Raw genomic sequence first — 22,147 nt, forward strand, 5'->3', positions numbered from 1 at the left:
AAAGGCTTTTCGCCCAAAAGTTCAATTGTTTAACAGTCGTCTTATTGTGCCTGTCAGCGACTCAACGTCTCCACTGTATGGTGAGTAGCAATCTATCCTTTTCATAACATTGTTATAGTGTATGTGGAATATGATTACTCCGAAATTCTGAATTGCTACTTCCTGATGCAACATTCAGAGAAACCATGTATTTCTTCTTAACATGAACTTCTTCACTGTTGCAACTGTACCTATGCTGGAACTTTGAAAACTCTTCTCTGTCTTCAACTTTTTAATAAACGACAGAAAGCACTTTATCTTAAATACGATATTGCTCCTATAGTTAAACTATAGTGTGTAAGGGATCACATCACGTACAAAGCGTGAACATACATTGATCTAACATCATATTAAATCTGTACAACATCCACAAATTACAGTTCTGAACCATCTGACAGCTAAGCTTTGTCTCTCTTCTATGACATCACTCCCATTGTCATGGCACTCACTATCCCATGGACTGCTCGATTCTCCGAGCCAGGATGTAGCTGCATGGAGTAACTGCCCAAACACTGTAGCAAAACTACCATTGTCTTCCTGCCTTGAAGATGTGCTACGTCCATTCATGCCCATGACATGAACAAACAATAATAAGGCTTCCAAACAGTTTGCTATTCTAAATTATTTCGCTGAGAAATACACTTTTAAATGTACCCATAATTTGTTGGTTAGGGTTTTTTTTAAGGCGCAAAACTGCTGTGGTCATAAGTGCCCGTAGTTGTTGGTTGGGTAAACAACAGGTTAACACCACTTTATTTAAGTGACATTGCACCACAATGTGTAACCTTAACATACCCTACACTTGACTCCTGGATGGTGCTAAACAAGCAGCATTGATGTGGCAGCCAGACCTATCTTCACAGTAAGATCTGCAGACTATAAGACATGTAAAATCAAATACAAGAATGTGGTGTCAGCAAAGGATATATGTTGTAGCATTTGGCTGGGGATTCTGTCTACTTTCACTACTGTGTCTTGGCCAAAGCCCAGAGAGCTGAGGAGTATTTTACAGTTTCAGATGCTGTACAGTGGGTTTTGCATGCAGGTGTTTGAGCACAGTGTACTGCAAAATGTTCTGCAATAACAGTAGTGTCAGTACTGTCATATAAGAGAACTGGTTGCTAAGTGGCGGGTGTAGACAAATGCAACATGGCCCACCCTAGTGAAAAAAGAGGCACAGATCTCTAAAATAATGACATATCTTTCCCAGCATTCCTTCTTCTGGTGTTCTACGAGACAGTGCATCACAGACCTGTGATAGACTGTAATTAGGTTTTGCAGTGATGTGTGACACGTATGTCATTGGAGTCCCCACCTGCTTTTACCTTTACAGGAAAGCCTGTCTTATATTTTGGCCTCCATTGGATACAGCAGAAAAATGAACTCCGCTTTCTCCCATGCAGTTATTCGTGTGCCTGTAATTTGAGCTTGTGATAGAAAATTACACCTTGAACCTTGTTGAGGCTCTTATGAGGAGTGATGGATACAGGAATTTCACTGATCCTCTCAAAGGTGAGCAATTCCTGTAACTGAGCGGGGATCACATTATCATCAGGATTGAACCAATCCCCATTTTGCTATTACATGCTACTTTGAACGAATTTGTTTCCTATATGCACTTCAAAAATTGATTTTGTGGTCGAAAGGGTTGGCAATCAATTCAGGTACAAACTAATTACCGAGGGATCTCACCATCTCTTTTAGTTCTAATTTCCTCCAATGCTGTGGACAGGGAAGAGAAAGCTTTGTGGTCACACCTTCCCATGATAAATTGATCTATTCCTTCGAGTGAGACTGCTGGGGTCTTGTTACCACCAGCATGAGAAAGTTTGATCCTCCTCATTGTGGGTCATCTGCATGATCTCTGACTGAGGCCTCTACCCACGAGCACCACCATGCCACACCAACAGCTGCCTCATACAATAATCACTAACTGCAATCCCTGTGCTCCACATTCGACAGGTACATACTCACAGGTATGTACAGGGAGTTTTCACCAATGGTACCAACAGTGCATTCTCTGGATTTTCACGTGGTTACATAAATGCAGTTGTCTGATGACACCCTCTCTCTCCAGCTGAGCCTCACTCTCCACAATGGTCTGGTGACTGTGTTAGGTTTAGTTGTCTGATGTGATCCATTCCCACAAGGGGTGTTCAGTGGATAGCATGTGCATCATGTTTGGCAACTTTTCCCCCTCTAAGAATGGCAGTCAAACCCAGAAGTAGGGATGTAAGATGAGTTAAGAGATGAGTAATGATGAGAGAACAGAAGCCTGGATAAAGCAAAGTGAGTAGCCATAATTGGTAAACTATAGAAAGCCAGGCTGACAACAAGTAAATGGCTGGGGTGGGGGATGATATGGCAGCTACCATAAAGTGTTTACAGTTGTATGGTCTAATCGTTGAATTTTTAGGTTTCACCAGTGTGGCAAGTTACTGGTTTTGTATGCATGAGACACTTGTGAGTGATATTCTTTTTGCAATCAGGTGTGTACTGAGTCTATTAAGTATAGGTTTTTTTTGACAGGGCAGAGGTAGATGTAGAAATTTATGGATCACAATTTGGGAAGGATAAGCATGGGAGTGGTGATCATACTGTGGGAACATGGGTGAAGCTGTTGTTTTTTGGGGGGAGGGGGGGGGGGGGAGTTCTGAAGTGGTTTTGGAGTGGTGGGTAGATGTACTTAACAGATATTGCTTGGTTTAATAGAGGAGTATACAAGGGAGGGCTCAACTATAGTTTTTGATTGTTTTTCATTGTGTAGGGGTTGGGGCAGTAGGGGTTTCATCATTAATCATAAATCATAGCATGCAGTTTAAAGATTATTCAAAAGAGCTTTTACCAATTCTAAAAAGGGTTATTGGGTGGAGGGAGGGGGGGGGGGAGGGAGAGGGGGCAGTTGAGTCCATTACAGAAAAGGGGAAGAGGAGCACTTCAACCTGACTCTAAAATCTCACATTGATGAGTATTATTGGAGGAAAAGTGTGCTGAAAAAGTTATTGTCCATTAAATGTTTTTGATTGGGGTAAAATATATAGGCCAAAGTTGGTTAGTTAAGTCTGGAGTTTTTTAAATGTGGTTTGGGGTATTGTGTACAGAGAGGGTTGTGGCTTTTTTGAAGGGGGGAGGGGAGTAATTAGGTTTATGCATTTTTATTTTTTTATGAAGTTGTGAATGATGTATGCACATAATTGTTTTGTAATGCAGGTATTCTGTTGGAGACTGGTGTCAGCTGGTGGGTAGTGTTCAGGGGACGTGTGGTTATGGAGGTGTGAGTCCAGGCATGGTTACTTTGGTGGCAATGGAAGGAGGGAGATGGCCAGCCTAGATAATTTGTCATTTGACTGTGGCTGGTAAGCACATTTTTATGTAGGGGTTTGTTCATGTATGTAGTTTTCTTTAAGAATTTACTAGTCTAGTATTATTGTGAAGGTTGTGTTCATAGTTGAACTTTGTATTTAATACTTTGCATTGGTGGGTATTGTAGAGTGTGGTCTGGTGCTGTGGGTTTGTGGGAGTTAGTGGCATAGTGGATTTCAGTTGAGCCATAAAGGCCAAGTGAAATTTGTGTTAAAGGCTTTCAAGTTGTGTGTAGGTTCCCAATATTGCTGGCTTCTTGAACTACATAGATCATACAAAATTTACCATACCAATGGTGGTATTTTTTCAGTTGATTGTTGAGGATTTCATGAGCTTCACTTTTGTGTTAATATTTACTTTGAAATTGTAACAGGGTTCTTATTGTCATATCTATGTCTACATACATACTCTGCAAGGCACCGTATGATTCATGGCGGGGGGTACCAAGTACCACTTGCAAAAGGAGTGAGGGAAAGAGAAATGTCTATACACCTCCATAAAAGACCAATATCTCTTACCTTCATGGTCCCTGCGCAAAATTGGTGGGAGCGATAGGGGTATTCCCCTGCCTGCACCAGGGTAAGCTCACCAGTGCCATAATCCTATATCATTCCCTTGTAGCTTCTCCTTCCATAACCATCAACTTCCCTTCCCCCCTACTGACGTGTGTGTGTGTGTGTGTGTGTGTGTGTGTGGGGTCGGGGGGGGGGGGGGTAAATCATTAACATAAAGGAGTTTCAGACAAAGTAACTGTGGCTGATTTAGTCTCTGGCAGACTGAATGTTATTTTTAGAGGAACGTACATTATCAGCGTTACAGTGGCCAGTAATTAATTTTTTTTTTACTATAAGCTTATAATAATACCCTACCCATGTCTTGAAGCATATCTTTCCCAGAAGTGGAAATCTCGCTCTAGAAGCTGAACACGATTTCACGCCAGTAAAAATCAAAGTAATGAATCATATATTTTAATGATGTCTACAGAGAGCTGCTTCTGTTCAAATTATGCATTATCAGATACGCTATAACAGAAATAATGATACGTAAGAGATCTGACATTTTCATTTCTAGCAAAACACCGCCCAAGAATTGGTACGCCTACGTACTGGTATGCGAATATTCCAATTACATTTATATCGTTGTAACACTTGAATATCTTCACTGTATTCATGATTCGTAATAGACCTACTGCACTCGTTGGACTGTATTTAACTACACGACAAAACTAGTCACAAAATGGATACTATTCTTATGAAATATTACCAGTGTAGCAGTTCTTCCGCAATCAAACTAACAAATAAGGATGGTGCAAACGGGGAAATGTAATCCAAAATAAGTACACATATACTATAAAACGAGTAACATTATAAAATTCAGTAAAAGAAAGAGCTTGCAAATAATTTCAGTGGTATCTTCAGTCACTCATTCCGTTAAAGAAAGTGTCAAAGTGCCACTGTTAAAACGTACTTCCAATGGGAAAAGGTAACTTTATCAGACATGTTGTATTAGCTATGTAGTATTCCATCACGAAGTGGGCACACACTTGGAGAATCAATCTAACCATTTACATGGCATGGCAAACAAATTAAAACAGCAACAATCAATTTCCACAAACAAATTTTGCTTACCTTTCAGTCACAGTACCATCGCTCATTTTGGCGCCTCCAATTTAAACTGTGCAAAGAGCATAAGTTCAATGTGGAAATCTTAGAAAGGCCGAACGCCTGACACCGCCGCCTGTTACTTGGCCTGTGAGCAGCTGTATTGACATACAGTTGTTACTGAACTATACAATAAATAAACAGAAGTTTTTAAATCTATAAAAAATATGGTTAATCACAAGCATAATTTGCTTACTTCAGTCTTTGCTGCGCCAAAATAGAATTCTTCCCATTAAGTAAAATTACTTATTTATCGGCTTCGTTATAATTATGTGAAGAATCTAAACTTTCGAAGAGTAGGTAAAACTGCGAAATTATATTTGCGAGTTGTACACATTATTATTTCGGGCGCAGTGATTTCTACCTAGTATTAAGGCAGACTAAAGGTGGCACTGGCCAAGTGTCATTTCAACAATGTGTAACCGAAATATGGTTGATTGCAGAGAGGTATGTAATCATACTGTGTTTGTTTGTATAGATCGTTGATACATCGCTGCATGTGCAATGTTGTGTGATTGGCAACGGGAAGGTAATGCGAAGGTATAGCTGCATTACGACTTACGTTGAAGAAATTAGATAGTGAGGAAGGTCAGTAATAAGATTTATAAATTTTTCAACCTTAACGTTGCTACAAGATTCGCAAAGGACTGATACTACTGTGAGACACGGAGCAGCGTCAAAGAAACCTGTCTCCGCACAGTGTCTTGGGGACGTAAAAGAGGTGTTGTGAGATTGAAACTAACTGTTCTGTACGATGTCGGCGTACCCATTACGCGCTAAATGATTCATGATATGGAAACAACAGGTTACAACATTCGAGAGGGGGAACAGATTGTTAATCCAACACACACACACACACACACACACACACACACACACACACACACACAGAGAGAGAGAGAGAGAGAGAGAGAGAGAGAGAGAGAGAGAACACACACAAAATTCACCAGCTGTTGTACCAATGACTGATCACTCCATGTCATAACCCAGCAAGTAGTTACTCCCAGGAATTTCAATGAGCTGATTGATTCTAATTGTAATTCAGTGATGTTGTAGTGATTAGATATGACATTTTAATTTTGTGAAGTGCCTAATTTTACATTTTTGTATGTAGCCACTCTTTCTACCACTCTAAAATGTTATTAAGAACTATCAGACAGTACTTTATTACAGATAACCGTATTGTAGCCAAAAAGTTTGAGCTTACTATTAATTTTGTCAATGTTATTGTTTGTGATCATTCAAAAAGAATATTGTAACACAGCTTTATTAGTGGTACATACCAATAAAATAGTGTGTGTTGCATTTCTGTGATGTTTCCCTCAACAGAAATACATTCTCTCTATCAGACAGGAAGATTTCTGATCTCAGGCAGCATTACAGTTTCATTGTCAAATCTTAAAAGTGTTTGTTTATTTTTCTGAAACTAATTCCCGTCCAAAATTTCTCAGTGTTTTTCTTTATTTGCTTGCTGTGTTAATTAAGCAGCATGTCAGATTACCCATCTATCTTCTCAGCTACTGCTTCTCCTTATAAGCATGGGAGATTGCTGCAGAAATTTGATTATGGAAAGAAATTTTTATCTGCAGAAATATGATTATGGAAAGAAATGTTCTCATTATTATTGAGTTCTCTTTCCCTGTTAACTTACGGTTACCAACTTTGTGATTTGTCTGCCTAGTTCAAGAAAAGGATTTCTCAAAAAGATTACTTTGAAAAGTAGCCGTATTTGTGATGACTATTAATGACGCATTATCCATGAGTGATTACTTGCAACTTACGTTCACACTATCTGTTACTCCTATACATCATTGATAAAAGAAGATTCATGGAAGCTGTCAGCACTGTTGTCAGCTTTCAAATGTGAAATGCAAAAGGCTGCTGGTTGTACCAAACTACATGACTGAAAACAGTAATCACCCATAGAAATATGGCAATACTGAGGCAATGCGATAGACATTTAAGCAAAACCACATAATGTGTTTGGCAGATGCACAAAGCTTCCATGCCCAGCACCATTTGTCAGGGCTCTCCTGTCGCAGCTGCAGGACCTGATGGGTAACACTGTTTTTGTTTTGAAATAATTTTTTTTTCTTCAATCTGATTGTCTGTAAATGAGAGACTGTGTTCTAACTTTTGAAAATTATGTAAGATTTCCAGATATTTTTGTCATAATTACGTGACTTGCTCACAACACCCAAGTTGGCCTTCTAAAATCCCCTTGTTCTACATGCTGTATCAACAGTGTATTGTCTCACTCTGATAACAGCTCTTGGAGGATCTTAGTGATTAGTGTATGTCTCTTCTTATACCATTGTTCATGTTTCACAAGTGAAACTGATTCTGGTGAAAGTTAAGAATAAGGGCAGTGCTGTTTCTCTGTGCTCTAGATATCAGTTTTTGTAGTACTACTGTGAAATATGAAAGTAGCCAGTGAGAATACAACAGGCAAATAACATTTTTCTTACTAAACAATATAAGTCAGTCTCCTGCCCCAATTATAAAATGTTTTTGAAATCTTTTAATGTATTTGAAGAGACTTGGGGGAGGTGGTGAGGCAATAGTAAAATGCTTAGGGCAGCTTCTTCAGAACTATTAAAACTTATTTCTTTTCATATCAGCAATTTAAACCTATGCCGTAAAATAACCACTTTCTTGAGTTTTGTCATGTTGTGGTCTTCAGTCCAAAGATTGGTTTGATGCAGTTCTCCATGCTAGTGTACGCTGTGCAAACATCATCACCACGCAAATACCACAGCCCACATCCATTTGAACTTGCTTAGTGTATTCAAGCCTTGGTCTTCCTATATCATTTTTACCGTCCACACTTCCTTCTGCTATCGATCTGACAATTGCTGGATTCCTGAGGATGTGCCTATCAGCTGATCCCATATCTTTTATCCAAGTTGTGCTATAAATTGCTTTTTTCTCCAGTTCAATTCATTTCCTCCTTATCATAATCTGATCTCCTATCTAATCATCAGCATTCTTCTTTCTGTAACACCACATTTCGAAAGTTACTCCTCCTCCTCCTCCTCGTCCTTTTTTCAGTTATTGTCTTGCTTCCAGCTCCTTCCTTTAAAAAATTTGTACAAGCTGTGGGCCCTTATTACAGTAAGGAATTCAAAAGCTTCTATCCTCTTCTTGTGTGAATTGCCTATTGTGTATGTTTCACTTTCATACCAGGCTACATTGCAGACAAATACCGCCAGAAAAGTCTTTATTAGATGTTAATAAATTCACCTTTCAAGAAATGCTTTTCTTGCAATTGCCAGCCAACAAATTTGACTGTATACTAGTATCATTGTTTTAGTATTATTGATAGGTTATTCATCTTGTGTCCTCTCTTCAAGACACTAACAGTTCCATTCCGTTAAACTGATCTTTCAATTCCTACAATGTCATTGATGAACCACAAAGTTTTTATTTCTTCTCCATGGACTTTAATTCCCTTTCCAAATTCCTTTTTGGTTTCCTTCAGAGCTAGCTTGAGGTGCAGGTTAAATAACATAGGGAATAGTATATGACCCTGTCCTGCTCCCTTTTCATGTTCTCTGATTCTTTTAACTATTGTCTGATTTCTGTACACATTGTAAGTAACCTTTTCCTCCCTGTATTTTGTCTTGTTTCCTTCAAAATTTGCAATTGTGTAACATTGTCAAAATTTTTCATTAAAACCACAAATTCAGGTTTACCATCTTCTAAGATAAGCCATAAGATTAGCATTACCTCATGTGTTCCTACATTTCTTCAGAACACAAACTGATCTTACCCAAGGTCAGCGTCTATCACTTTTTCCATTCTTCTATAAATTATTGGTGTCAGTATTTTGCAACCATGATTTATTTAAACGTATAGTTTGTTAGTAGTCACATCTATCAGCACTTCCCTTCTTCAGAATCAGCATTGCTATGATCTCCATGAAGTCTGAGGGGTATTTCACGCCTGTATTACATATCTTGTACACCAGGTGGAATAATTTTGTCAAGGCTGGCTTTCCCAAGAACCTTCATAATTCTGAGGGAATGTCTCCCACTCCAGGAGCCTTGTTTCTACTTAAGCCTTTCAGTGCCCTATCAAATTCTTCTCACAGGATCATATATCCTATCGTATCTTCACATACTTCCTTTTCTCTTTCTACAGCATTGTCCTCAATTTGTTCCCATTGTATGGTCGCATTGAAACCACAATAAAGTCCAAGCCCCAAAGAAGGGACACCACTGAAGTCCTACTTGTCCTCCGTGGTACTTCCTGGGGTGCAGATCAAACCACCCTCCTATGTTTGTACTGGTCCCTTATCCATTCGATACTAGACTATGGGTGCTTTTATTATGCATCTATATGTCTGTCCCTCTTACTCCACGTCAATACTATTCCCCAACATGGCATCCATTTGGCCACTGATGCCTTTTACACTAGCTCGGTTGAGAGTCTGTAAGCAGAAGCTGCTGAGCTACCACTATCCTACCACTATGACTTTTTCCTCAGCAGGTATGCATGCCGTTTGTCTCCCATGCATGGCCACCCATCATATGCCTCCTTCTTCAATGACTCCTTTGATCGCCAGTATGGGGTGCGTCCCTCTTCTCAGTTACCTCCTGGAGTTCGCTTTTGGCTCTTGCTCTGGCAGCTTAACTTCATGCTACCTGCAACTTTCCCAGTGAGGCGTGAACCCTTCACCAGCTTGCCTTCGTATGGTGGTCTGTGTTCACCCTGTCTTTCATTTGCTTCCTAAGGACACTACTTCAGCCTCGCTCCATAATCTGCAGTTTCGCAACCTTCGCATGGAACTTCACAATAGTACCTTTGTGTACACTGATAGCTGTCAGACTGACCGTGGTGTCGGGTGTGTCTTCATCATTGGTGTCAACATTTTTCTGTATCGGCTTCCGGCACACTGCTGAATATTTACAGCAGAGCTCTTTGCCCTGTATCAGGCCACGGAGTACATCCGGTGCCACAGTCTTTACCACAGTCTTTTAAATTATGTCCTCTGCTCAGACCCTCGCAGCACCCTTCAAAACCTCTGTGCACTGTACACCACCCATGCCTTAGTGCAACGAGTCCAGGAAAACTGTCACTTGCTCACTCTTGATGGAGCCACTGTGATGTTTTTGTGGATTCCTCGTCATGTCGGTCTGCTATGAAATGAGGCTGCTGATACTGCTGCCAGTGCTGCAGTTCTCGTACCTCAGTCCACTAGTTCTTATATTCCTTCAAAGATCTCTGTGTTGCTGTCAGTCAGGAGGTGCTGTCACTTCGGCATTGCCACTGGTCCTCCCTTCATGGGAATAAGCTCCAGGTTATTAAGCCTCTCCCAGTGGCTTGGATGACCTCCTCTTGACTCTCTGCCGTGAGGTCATTTTAACTAGGTTGCATATTGGGCTCTGCCTTTTTAGCCATTGCCATTTGTTAAGTGGCGCTCCTCCACCACTCCACATAGCGCCCAAGTTTTAACTGTCTGCCATTTCCTGTCAGAATGCCAACTTTTTAACCATTTACATTCCTGCTTGGATTTGCCGTCTGACTTATCGGTTGTTTTCTCAAACAATGTGCGGGCTGTCGACCACGTTTTACTTTTTATCCATCGCAGCAACATGGTGAAGGCCATTAATTTTTACTTCTGGACCTCCATTTCTCTATGGTATATTTAATAGACCTTTCTCCACGGCCCTGTTTTTAGCTGTCTTCTCTTACGTCAATTGGGATTGACGTGTAGTATTTTAACTCCTCTCTGTCTTCCTGTTCTATTGCCACATATGACCCTAGTTGTTCTTGCGCCCTCAAAACAAAACAAAAACAGTACAGAACAATCCCATATATGCCTAGGAGTGGTTGCTTGACATTCTGGAGCATCGGAACACCAGGCAACGGCCACCGTGCCAGGGAGAGGCCCTGTTCAGGGTGGATGGTATCAGGGCGGATGCTTTGCATTTGCAATGTATCGAACTCCAAAAATTGGGTCATTCTTCTCCAGCCATCTCTTTGAGTGGTAACAGTTCATTGACTGCTGCTCCTTATGACCCTACAGCCTTCCCTTCCATGGCTACACGCTGGAAGAAGGGCTTAGGCTTGCTGGCTTGGGGTGAAACATTTTCTCCACTACGTGGTCTGTACTAGGATGGATGGGGACACATTCATCACTACGAAGCTGTTATTTCTTATGGAAAACGTCGAAGACAAGTTTGGAAAAGTGGAGTCTCTCAGTAAGATATAGTCTGGTTCCCTGTTGATCAAAACTGCTTCTGCCACCCAATCTGCAGCACTTCGTGCTTGTGATCGTGATGATGTCCCAGTGTCCATTACTCTTCACCAGTTTTTGAGTATGGCTCAGGAAGTCATTTTTTGTAGGGATATCATCCTTCATACTATGAGAAACACTGGGCCAATCTGGAATGACAGAGTGTTCATTTTGTTTGGCATATTCAGGAAGGTTTTAAGGACAAACACATGGATACTGGCATTTTTATTCTGGCATTTGAGGGAGGTACCCTCCCATAAAAGCTCAAGATTATCTGTTATTGGTGTGACGTGAAGCTGTACATCCCGCCACCCATGCGATGCTTTTGACGCTTGCGTTTCAGGCCCGTGTTCACGGTGTGTGGCAGACCCTCTATGTGGTGACTTTCTGCACCCAGTCAAGGAGGATAGCCCCTGTGTTCCACCATGTCTGTGTGTGTGTTAATTGTCACAACCATCACTCTCCACTCTCACCACATTCCCCAGCTTATAAAGAAGAAAATAAGGTACAAGATTATAAATCCCCAGATCATTTGTCTAACACTGAGGCTAGTTAAAAATTTGACCAACTTCATCCTGTGTTGATGACTTCTATTTTGGCTCTGTTACTTCCTTTACCACTCCTCCCTCTTCCTTATCCCAGTCCCATCCCTTTCTTCTCTTTCCCCTCCACTGCAGTTCCCATGCCCTCCTCTCCAGGTGCCACTCCCCCTCGCTGGCTGAAGAAGTACCCCCCCCCCCCCCTTCTTCAGCTCCCGGATGGAGCTGCCTCCTGGTAATCCTCCCCATGGTCTCTCTCAGGCCAGAGGCCTGCTGCCACATCTTGGCCACAGAACACATAGTCTGTTTGCCCCAAGGTTGCCTTTTCTCTTTCAGTTCCGGATCTTGCAGCAGCCTGCTCTCCCATTGTGCCCTACCCTTCTCATCCTATGAAAGAGAAAAAAAGAATAAGAAGAAAAAACACAAGTCCCCAGACAAGTAGCCGCCCCCCCCCCCCTCCCCTGCCAGTACCCCAGGAGTCGCCATCTTCCCCCTAGCAACCTGAGTCTGACCTCTTTTTTTTTATAGATGTCTCCCTGACCTCATTGGCAATAGATGGTGACCCAGCAGTCTGATTGGCACCAGCCCGTTCACATACCATTCAAATACCCATTCCGTGCCTATTTAATGGAAATTTAATTGATACTACCATCACCTCCCAGAGATGCAGTCCCTTATCGCCTTTTACTCAGCAGCTTGTGTCATTTTCCAGGAATCTCATTTTACTGATGATCACTCACCGACCCTTCATGGGTTCCGTGGTATCTGTCAGAACCAGGTCGCCCCCTTGAGAGCTTCTGGTAGCATCTGCATGTTGCTCCATACGGTTATTGTTAGTACATGGATCTCACTTCGTTCTCCATTGGAAGCAGTTGCCATCCAGGTCCACTTCAACTTTGCCATCACAGTTTGCAATCTTTATCTCCCTCCTGACAGGCCACCTATGTGTACTGCCCTAACTGCTCGCCTTCAGCAACTCCCTCCCTCCTTTCTTTCGTCTCCTTGGGGATTTTAATGCCCATCACCGTTTTTGTGGCAATGCTTTTTCATCTAGTTGGGGGCTCCTCATTGACCAGTTTGCTGTGGACCACAGCCTGTGCCTTTTTAATGATGGTACCCCTACTCATTTTATAACTGTATGTCACAGTTTTCTCTGCCATTGATGTTTTGCTCTCGTCCTCTCCTCTTCTTCCTTCCTTACATTGGTCTCCACACAATGACCTGTGATAGTGACCACCTCCTGTTGATTCTCTCATTCCCATCCCACCACCTGCTGCCCAGGTTACTGCATTGGGTTTTCCATCGTGCTGATTGGCCTCCCAAGTCATTTTCCGCCTCCTTGGATGGGTTGTATTGAAGTCGTTCATGAACTGTCCGTTAAGATAATCCATGCTGCCGGCTTTGCTGTTTCCCTTTTTACAGGCCCTATTCACTGTTAGCCATTTCCGTGGTGGAGTGTGGCGTTGCCACTGCTATCCGTGGTAGTTGTTTCGCCTTACAATATCTTAAGTGGCATCAATCTTCTGCTGGTTTTATTACGTGCCAAAGGTTGTTACTTAATCACACACAGCAAATGGGTGTCTTGGGAACACTTTCTCCTCTTAAGGCTCTTTTGTCACTTCGTCACAGGTACGGGTTACACTCTGCACCCACCAAAATTGTCAGTGGTTGTCTTCCATTGTGGGACTTGTCCTTTCTGGAGGCCATTGCACAGGTCTATCGGTTCTCATGTAACACCTTGCAACACATTTTGCGATGGCATTGGCATCAGCCTGCTATCCAGCTGCCTTCCTCCTCCAGAAACAGTGGGCTGAAGCTTCCTGCTTGTATTTTATCCCTTGTCAGGTGGAATTCCACAGTGAACCTTTTACTGATTGGGAGCTTCTTGTAGCCCTCTCTTCTTCCCATGATTCATCTCCCAACCCTGATTCCCCCCATAACCAGTTTGCTTCAAAACATCAGTCTTCCACAACGTCAGTATCTCCTCGAGGCTGTTAACTATATTTGGCTCAAAGGCATTTTCCCTTCTCAGTGGAGACACAGTATTATGGTTCCTGTCCTGAACCTGGCAAGGATGTGTTGTCCTGTTATAGTTACCAGCCCATCAGCCTCACCAATTTCCTCTGTAAGTTATTAGAATGGATGGTGACTTGTAAGCTCAATTGGATCTCCTTACCAGTGCGGATTTTTGGAGGTATGGTCTCCGATTGATCATCTGCTTGAATTGAAAGCCGCAGTTAGACAGGCCTTTCTTAGTGCTGCCATCTTGTCAGTCTTCTTCAATCTTCATAAGGTTTAGTACTCAGCTTGGTACCATCACATCCTCCTTACACTCTGTGAATGGGGTTTTCAAGGCCCTGATTTTTATTCACCAGTTCCTGCCCCACCGAATGTTCAGTCAGCTCTCCACACACACAGGAGACTGGCTCTCAGTGCCCTTTAAAGTCTATGTGCACTGTACATCGCCCATCCCTTAGTGCAATGGGTCCAGGAAAACTGTCACTTGCTCACTCTTGGTAGAGCCACCATAAAGCTTATGTGGGCTCCTGGCTGTGTCGGTCTGCCAGGAAATGAGGCTGCTGAGACTGCTGCAAAGGCTGCAGTCCTCTTACCTCAGCCCACTAGTTCCTATATTCATTCCAATGATCTCTGTGTTGCCATCTGTCAGGTGGTGGTGTCCCTTTGGCATCACCAATGATCCTCCCTCTGTGGAAATAAGCTCAGGATTATTAAGCCTCTCCCAGCAGCTGGGACAACCTCCTCTCAGCCCTCTCACCGGGAGGCGGTCATTTAACCGTTTATGTTCCCGTTTGGGTTTGCCATCTGAGTTATCAGCCATTTTAGCGAATGATGCACAGACTGTCGACCGCATTTTGCTTTTTATCTGTCAAAGCAGTATGGCAAAGGCCATTTAATTTTTAGTTTTAGACCTCCGTTTTTGTATGATGTCTTTTGTAGCCCTTTCTCCACATCCCTGTTTATAGTCGTCTTCACTTACATTGACGTTTAGTCATTTTTTAGCTCCTCTCTGTCTTCATGTTCTATAGTTTTCTATAGTTTTGATGTGGATGCTTATGACCCCAGTTGTTTTTGCACCCTAAAAAAAATAGAACCCCAGAGCTCCATATTAAGTGTCCTTTTTATCATCACTATTAATGGACTTGTGGCCTCTGCCAGACTGTTGGTCATCCCTGCTCTGTATGTGGATGACTTTTGTATTTCAGCTAGCTCCCACTCAGTGGCCTCTGAGGAATGAGAGCTCCAGGGTGCCATCCAGCACACTTCCCTGTGGACACTTTCACAGTGTTTTCAATTCTCTCCCTTTAAGTTGAAGGGAATGCATTTGTCTCCATACTATATGGTCCACCCTGATTTGGAGCTCTATCTTGACTCCCAATGCCTGACCCTGATCACCCAGTTCCGTTTCTTGGATTTCCTTTTTGACGACAGACTTACTTGGTTGACTCATATCTGTCATCTGAAGGTTGGCTGTTTTCATAATAAACTCAATGTTCTTCACTTCCTTGCCCACACCTATTCGGGGGCAGATCGTTCGACCCTTCTCTGCCAATAACAGGTGTTCTGTCTCATCTGGACTATAGTTGTCAAGTTTATGGATCAGCTGTCCCTTCCATGCTGCTCCACATGGACCTGGTTAACCATTGTGGTACCTTGTTATCCACCGGTGTTTTTAGCACTATCCCTGTCAATAGTCGTCTGGTTGACACTGGAATCCCTCCAGTTTAGATTTGGCGGTCCCAGTCATGGTTTCCTATGCCATCACTGTCTGCCCATCCGCTGCTCACCCTTCCTGTTCTATTCTTTTCACAGCTTTGGGCCATCACCCGCCTGCTGCCCACCCTCAGGCGGGTTTACAGGTTGCACTCCACCTCACTTTTCTCTGTTGTGACTTCCATTTCCCCTTCTTATCCTCTTCTTCACCTTCTCTCCTGACCACACCACCGTGGTTAGTTCCCCGGCCCCAGATTTAGATGGGTCTCCTCCAGGGTCCAAAATCCTCCATCGCTCCAGTGGTGGTCCATTGTTTGCTACAAACACTGTTATGGAAGTTTCAAAGTTTCAATATGCCTTTGTTTTTTACGCCAAGGCTTTAAGTCCGCTGATGATGTAGGCTATTCCTTCACATCTTCTGTGGGCATGGAACACCAATTCTTTCCTGCCACGTGTTGGGTGTTTACTGTGGAATTGATGGACATCTATCAGTCCTCCCTCACCTGAGTTTTGTTATGTACAGACTCAATCAGTGGCCTTCAGGCTATTGCTTGGTGTTTTTCCCACCACCCCTTGGTCTCTGCCATCCACAACCTTCTCGCTGATCTTGGAGATGCTTCTTGTTCGGTTGATTTACTTTGGGTTTCTGGCCACGTAGGTATCCCAGGTAATGAACTTGGTTATCTGGCGGCTGGGGCTGCCACATGTCACCTGTTCTCTGTGACCCCTCCCGGGGTGGATTTGCAACTTTGCATCAAATCCGTTTCTGCTCAGTCATGGGCTGACTCTTGGGAGGTAACCCCCCCCCCCCCCCCCCCGCCAATCTAATAAACTTTGTGCTGTCAAGGAGACCCCACCATGAGATGTTCTTCCCTCTGCTCCTCCCGGCAGGAATCTACCATCCTCTGCCATCTTCGTATTGGCCATACTAGGTGATCTGTGAGTTTTTACTCCTCAATGAGTTGTATTTGATAGAGGTGGAAAGAGGATGCAGAAAATAAAAGGTGTAGAAAACTAAAAGGGAGTGAAAGGAGGGATATTTACTGTGAAGAAATGCTGAGACTGAAGAAATTAACATAAATTAAGGTCAGATGGATGTCAAAAATCAAGGACATGTTGTAGCACCAGTTCCCACCTGTGGATTTCTGAGAAACTGTTGCCTGGAGGAAGAATCCAGATGGCACTTGTGTACAGGTCATAACCAATAAATTGTGGTCAGAGTCCACATCTGCCCCTGGAAACATCTTTCAGCTTAAACTCTGGTTTTTAAATCTCTATCTTACCACTATGCAGTTAATCTGAATCTTCCAGTGCTTCCAGATCTCTTCCACATATACAAACTTCTTTTCTAGTTCTTAAACCAAGTGTTAGCAAGGATTAAATTAAGCTCTTTGGAAAATTCTACCAGGGCACTTCCTCTTTCATTCCTTTTCTCCTCATCTATGTTGTCCTGCTATTTTTCTTCTCTTCCTTTCTCTATTGTCAAATTCCTATCACACTTTATGGTCAAATTTTCACCTACTTTGACTGTTTAAATAATTTCCTTTATTTCATCATACACCCTTTTCAATCTCTTCCTCATCTGCAGAACTGGTTGGTACGTAAACTTGTGCTAGTGTGATGGTATTGGCTTCATGTCTATCTTAGATATGATAATGCATTCTCTATGCTGTTAACAATTGCTTACCCAGATTGTTATTCTCTTATTCATTAATTGGCCTACTTCTGAATTACTGCTGTACTGACCTGACCAGAAACCCCTTTCATCCTGCCACTACACTTCACTACAAGGTGTACAACTTGGCTTCCACCATTTGCCGATAGGTGGTGACAATTGTAAGTAGCGGTCAAAAGAAACAGACCGCCGACACCAGGCAGTTAGCTTGTACCTCGATCAACATATCCTCATTCAAACATTAGTTGACTTGTGTCTGCATCATAAAGTTGTTCTTGATTGAAAATGTCAGTTTACAAGCCTAATTCTCGTCATTTGCGGGAGGTGTTTCTGTTTTGTTTCAGTATGAAGAAAACAGTGGCTGAGTCTCATCAAATACTCTCAAATACTCCCCCCGCGGGTTTAGGGGTTAGAATTGGCCCGCGGTATTCCTGTGTGTCGTAAGAGGCGACTAAAAGGAGTCTCACACTTTTCGCCCTTTCTGTGATTGTCCCCTGTTGGGTTTGACCTCCATATTTCCAAATTTTCCTGAAGAGCGAGACAATTGGGGAAGGGTGCTTTACAAGGTACATCATGTCCATAGTGCGTTGAGATCTGTAGCCCCCTTTCTCATCGTTGCATTGCAGTCCCGTGGCATCAGGGCGGATGACACGCAGTGAAGTGTGGCACATCTTCTCTTGCTGGTGGCCAACCATCAGCAGTCTCTAAGCATTCGAGGGCTCAATTCAATGCACAAATGTATGATTCCTAATTGTTCCCCTCCCTGGCCACACCATGGGAGGAACAAAGGGCTAAGGCTGGCAGCGACACTTATTCACCCCGGTACCTAGTCTGTACGCGAGCTGATGGGGAATCCTTTGTGTCCATGAAGCCTCAGTTATTTGTAGAGCATTTAGAGGACACATTTGGGGAGATGGAGGGCTTGTCCAAAATGTGATCTGGGTCAGTCTTGATCATAAAAGCTTCTTCTGCCCAGTCACAGGCATTACTCGCTTGTGACAAGCTGGGGAATGTTTCTGTTGCTATCACGCCCCATAGGAGCTCAAATATGCTCCAGGATATTATCTTCCTTATCTTCCACAGGGATCTTCTTTTACAGTCCGATGACAAGCTGCATGCCAACTTAAAGTGACGAGGTGTCCATTTCCTCCGGCACGTCCACTGGGGTTCGAGGGATAATCGGGTTAACACCAGTGCCTTCATCTTGGCCTTCGAGGGTGATACATTACCCGAGAAGGTCAAGGTGATGGTCTATTGCTGTGATGTCAGGCCATATATCCCTTCCCCGATGCGGTGCTTTAAGTGCTGGAAGTTCGGTCATATGTCTTCCCACTGTACTTCCAGCCTCATATGTCGAGGTTGTTGTTGTCCATCCCATCCCAATAGTCCATGTGCCCCGCCTCCCATCTGTGTCAACTGCGGGGAGCACCATTTCCCTTGCTCGCTGGATGTAGGATTTTAGAAAAGGATAGGAAAATAATGGAATACAATATCCTGGACGCCCATGACAACATCTTAAGCCACCACTAGAACTGCAGTTCCTGCCCCATCCATTGCACAAATTCCGGTCACCTCTAAGCCGTAAGACTACACCTGCCCCCTTGATGAAGACCAAGGAACTTGCGGTGGCACCCACGCCACCGCTACCTACAAGCTCTGCATCTGAGGATGAGGTGGAGATTCTGGCATCCGCTGAGGACCTGTATGTCGCCGGACCCTCAGACGCAATGGATATCGCTTCCTCAGGAAATCGGTCAGTGGCAGCAGATGACCCTGAGGCCTAAACAGCCTCATTGAATGTTCAGTGCCTTCCCGGTCTCACGATCATATGGTTTTTTCCACCATCTTGCTGAACTCTGACAACTTGTCAGCCTTCACCCTTTCTTTTGCATTTCTCTCCAAGAAACCTGGTTTCCGGCGATGCGAACCCCACCTTTCATGGCTATTGGGGTTATTATAAGAATTGAGCAGCTTCTTAGAGGGTATCTGGTGGAGTGTGCGTCTATGTCCTTAACTCACTTTACAGCGAGTGTGTCAGTCTTCAAACTCCCTTAGAGGCTGTCGCTGTTAGGATGTGGATGCCTCAGGCTGCTACTGTCTGCAGTATCTATCTTCCACCGGATGTTGATGTCCCATAGCATGTATTGGCTGCACTGATAGCCCAATTGACGCCAAATTTTCTGTTACTGGGCTACTTTTAAGGCACATAACCCTTTGTAGGATGGATTGGTGGCAACTGGCCGAGGCACTGTCGTTGAGCAAGTGTTGGCACAGCTCGACCTTTCTCTCTTAAATAATGGTGCCTCCACACATTTCAGTGTGGCACATGGCACGTACTTCACCATCGACCTTTCAGTCTGCAGCCCTGACCTTCTACCGTTTGTCCAATGGAGTGTGCATGATGACTTGTGCGGTAGTGACCACTTTCTGACCTTCCTGCCACTGCTGTGACATCAATCTTCTGGGCGCCTTCCCAGGTGGGCTTTGAATAAGGCTGACTGGAACTTGTTTGCCTCCATTGCCACTATTGAGCCTCTTTCTCATGACGCCATTGATATGTTGGTTCACACGATAACCATCGGTGGACTTTGCCTCAAATTGACCAGAGATCACTGAGGCGATTAGAGATCGCAGGCAGGCCCTCCAACATCATAAGTGGCACCCATCACTGGAACACCACCTTTAAGTGGCTCCGTGCTCGAGCTCGACACCTTATTCACCAATGGAAGCAGGAGTGCTGGGAAAGGTATGTCTCCGCCATTGGCATCTGTACCTCTCCATCACAGGTTTGGACCAAGATAAGGCGGCTCTATGTCTATCAGACTCCTGTCAGTGTCCCTGGGCTTTCTCTGAATGGAGCAGTCTGTACTGAATCGGACACGAATGCTGAACTCTAGCAGAGCATTATGCTCAGAGTTCTGCTTCTACGACTTACCCGCTGGCCTTCTGCTCCCTGAAAGAGCAGTTGGAACGTCAGAGGCTTTAATTCCATACACGTCACCCCAAATCGTAAAGTGTTCCATTCAGTGAGAAGGAATTCCAAAGTACCCTCTCCGCTTGCCCTGATATAGCTCCCAGGCCATATCGCATCCACTATCAGACACTCCAACACCTCTCGGTGGACTGCCAGCGACGCCTCCTAGACCTTTTCGACCATATCTGGGTTGAAAGTGAGTTCCCGTCTCAATGGCGGAAAACCAGTATCATACCAGTGTTGAAGCCTGGCAAGAACCCACTGGAGGTAGATAGCTGCCACCCCATTAGTCTCGCCAATGTTCTGTCAAGTTGCTTGAACATATGGTGAGCCAGAGGTTGAGTTGGCTACTTGGGTCTCGGGGCTTTCTGGCTCCGTCTCAGGTTGGATCCTATAAGGGCCACTCTGCCACCTATAATCTGGTCTGCCTGGAGTCTGCCATCTGTACGGCCTTTGTCCGCCATCAGCATTTGGTTGCCGTCTTTTTTGACATGCAGAAGGCATACAATATCACGTGGCGACATCACATCCCCATCACACTCCCGATTTTTATTCAAAATTTTCTGTCGCTTCGTTCCTTCTGCGTGCAAGTTGGTTCCTCCCGAGTCCAGGAGAATGGGGTCCCACAAGGCTCTGTCTTGAGTGTCTGCCTATTTTTAGTTGCTGTCAATGGGCTAGCTGCAGCCGTGAGAACATTCAGCTTCTTTGTATGCTGATGGCTTTTGCCTGCACTATAGCTCCACTTGCATTGTGGTTGCTGAACGGCAACTACAGGGCGCTATCCGCAGGGCGCAGTCTTGAGCCATCACGCATGGCTTCCAGTTCTCGGCTGCCAAGACTTGCGTCATGCATTTCTGCCAGCACCACACTGTTCGCCTTGAGCGGCGGCTTTATTTTGACAGTGAACCTCTTGCCATGGTGGAGACACATCAGTTTTTGGGCTTTATTTTTGATACCTGGTTGACTTGGCTCCCTCATATTTGGCAGCTTAAATGACCATGCTAGCACCAACTTAACGCTCTTCGTTGGGGTGCCGATCGGTCTACCCTTCTACAACTGTATCAGGCGTTGATTCAGTCTGTCTTGATTATGGGAGCCTGGCTTACGGTTCGGCATCGCCTTCTACGTTGCGGTTGCTTGACCCCATACTTCACTGCGGGATCCGACTTGCAACTGGGGCTTTCCACACAATCCCTGTTAACAGCATACTTGTGGTGGCTAGTCTCTCTCCATTGTGGATCCGGTGCCAGTGGCTACTTGCCACGTATGCTGCACATGTTTGTAGCTTGCCCAGGCATCAAAATTACCGTCTCCTGTTCCCCAACTCAGTTGTCCATCTTCCAGAATGGCAGCCCCGGTCAGGGTGTATGATCGCAGTTCACGTCCGGGCTCTTCTCTCTGGGCTTGAGTTTTTCCCTCTCCCACCTCTTTTCCAGGCCCATATACGTATACCCCCATGGTGTGTGCCCCGTTCATGCCTTCGGCTGGATTTGGCACAGGGCCCAAAGGACTCAGTCCCCCCTTAGGCGTTCTGCCGCTGCTTTCTTTCCATCCTTGCCATGTTTCCCGGCTCTGCCGAAGTCTGTACCGATGGTTTGATGGTTACTGATCAAGTTGGGTTTGCTTTTACTCTTAGGGAACAATCTGAACAACGCTCATTGCTGGATAGCTGCAGTGTTTTCACTACAGAGCTCGCCGTCATCTCTCGCGCCTTAGAGTATATCCGCTCCTGCTCAAGTGAGTCCTTCGTTATCTGTAGTGACTCCCTGACTGATTTATGAGCTATCAACCAGTGTTTTCCTCGTTCTCGTCTGGTGATGGCTATCCAGGAGTCCCTCGATACTCTTGCCCGTTGCGGCCACTCTGTGGTCTTTGCATGGACCCCAGGTCATGTCGGCATCCCGGGTAATGAACGTGTTGACA

At 44.2% G+C, this 22,147-nt stretch overlaps 2 protein-coding genes across 5 annotated transcripts in view; one reads left to right on the top strand and one right to left on the bottom strand.

The window, feature by feature from the left end:
- LOC124605437 overlaps nt 1-5,446 on the bottom strand; it is a 122,520-nt gene extending 117,074 nt beyond the window's left edge. The window contains exons 1-2 of one of the 2 annotated variants that reach the window (XM_047137105.1): nt 5,260-5,446; nt 5,031-5,161 (exon numbers count right to left, since the gene is read on the bottom strand). In XM_047137105.1, the coding sequence (XP_046993061.1) occupies nt 5,031-5,056 (26 nt within the window). In that variant the 5' untranslated portion in view covers nt 5,057-5,161; nt 5,260-5,446. The remainder of the gene's footprint in view (nt 1-5,030; nt 5,162-5,259) is intronic. The other variant, XM_047137104.1, reaches the window with a different exon arrangement.
- LOC124605438 (RNA polymerase II-associated protein 3) overlaps nt 5,397-22,147 on the top strand; it is a 103,432-nt gene continuing 86,681 nt past the window's right edge. For 2 of the 3 annotated variants that reach the window (XM_047137109.1, XM_047137111.1), the window contains exon 1: nt 5,519-5,651. The gene's annotated coding sequence lies outside the window, so the exon portion shown is untranslated. The other variant, XM_047137110.1, reaches the window with a different exon arrangement.

This window comes from Schistocerca americana, chromosome 3 (genome assembly GCF_021461395.2).
Source record: "Schistocerca americana isolate TAMUIC-IGC-003095 chromosome 3, iqSchAmer2.1, whole genome shotgun sequence".
Classification (NCBI taxonomy): Eukaryota; Metazoa; Arthropoda; class Insecta; order Orthoptera; family Acrididae; genus Schistocerca; species Schistocerca americana.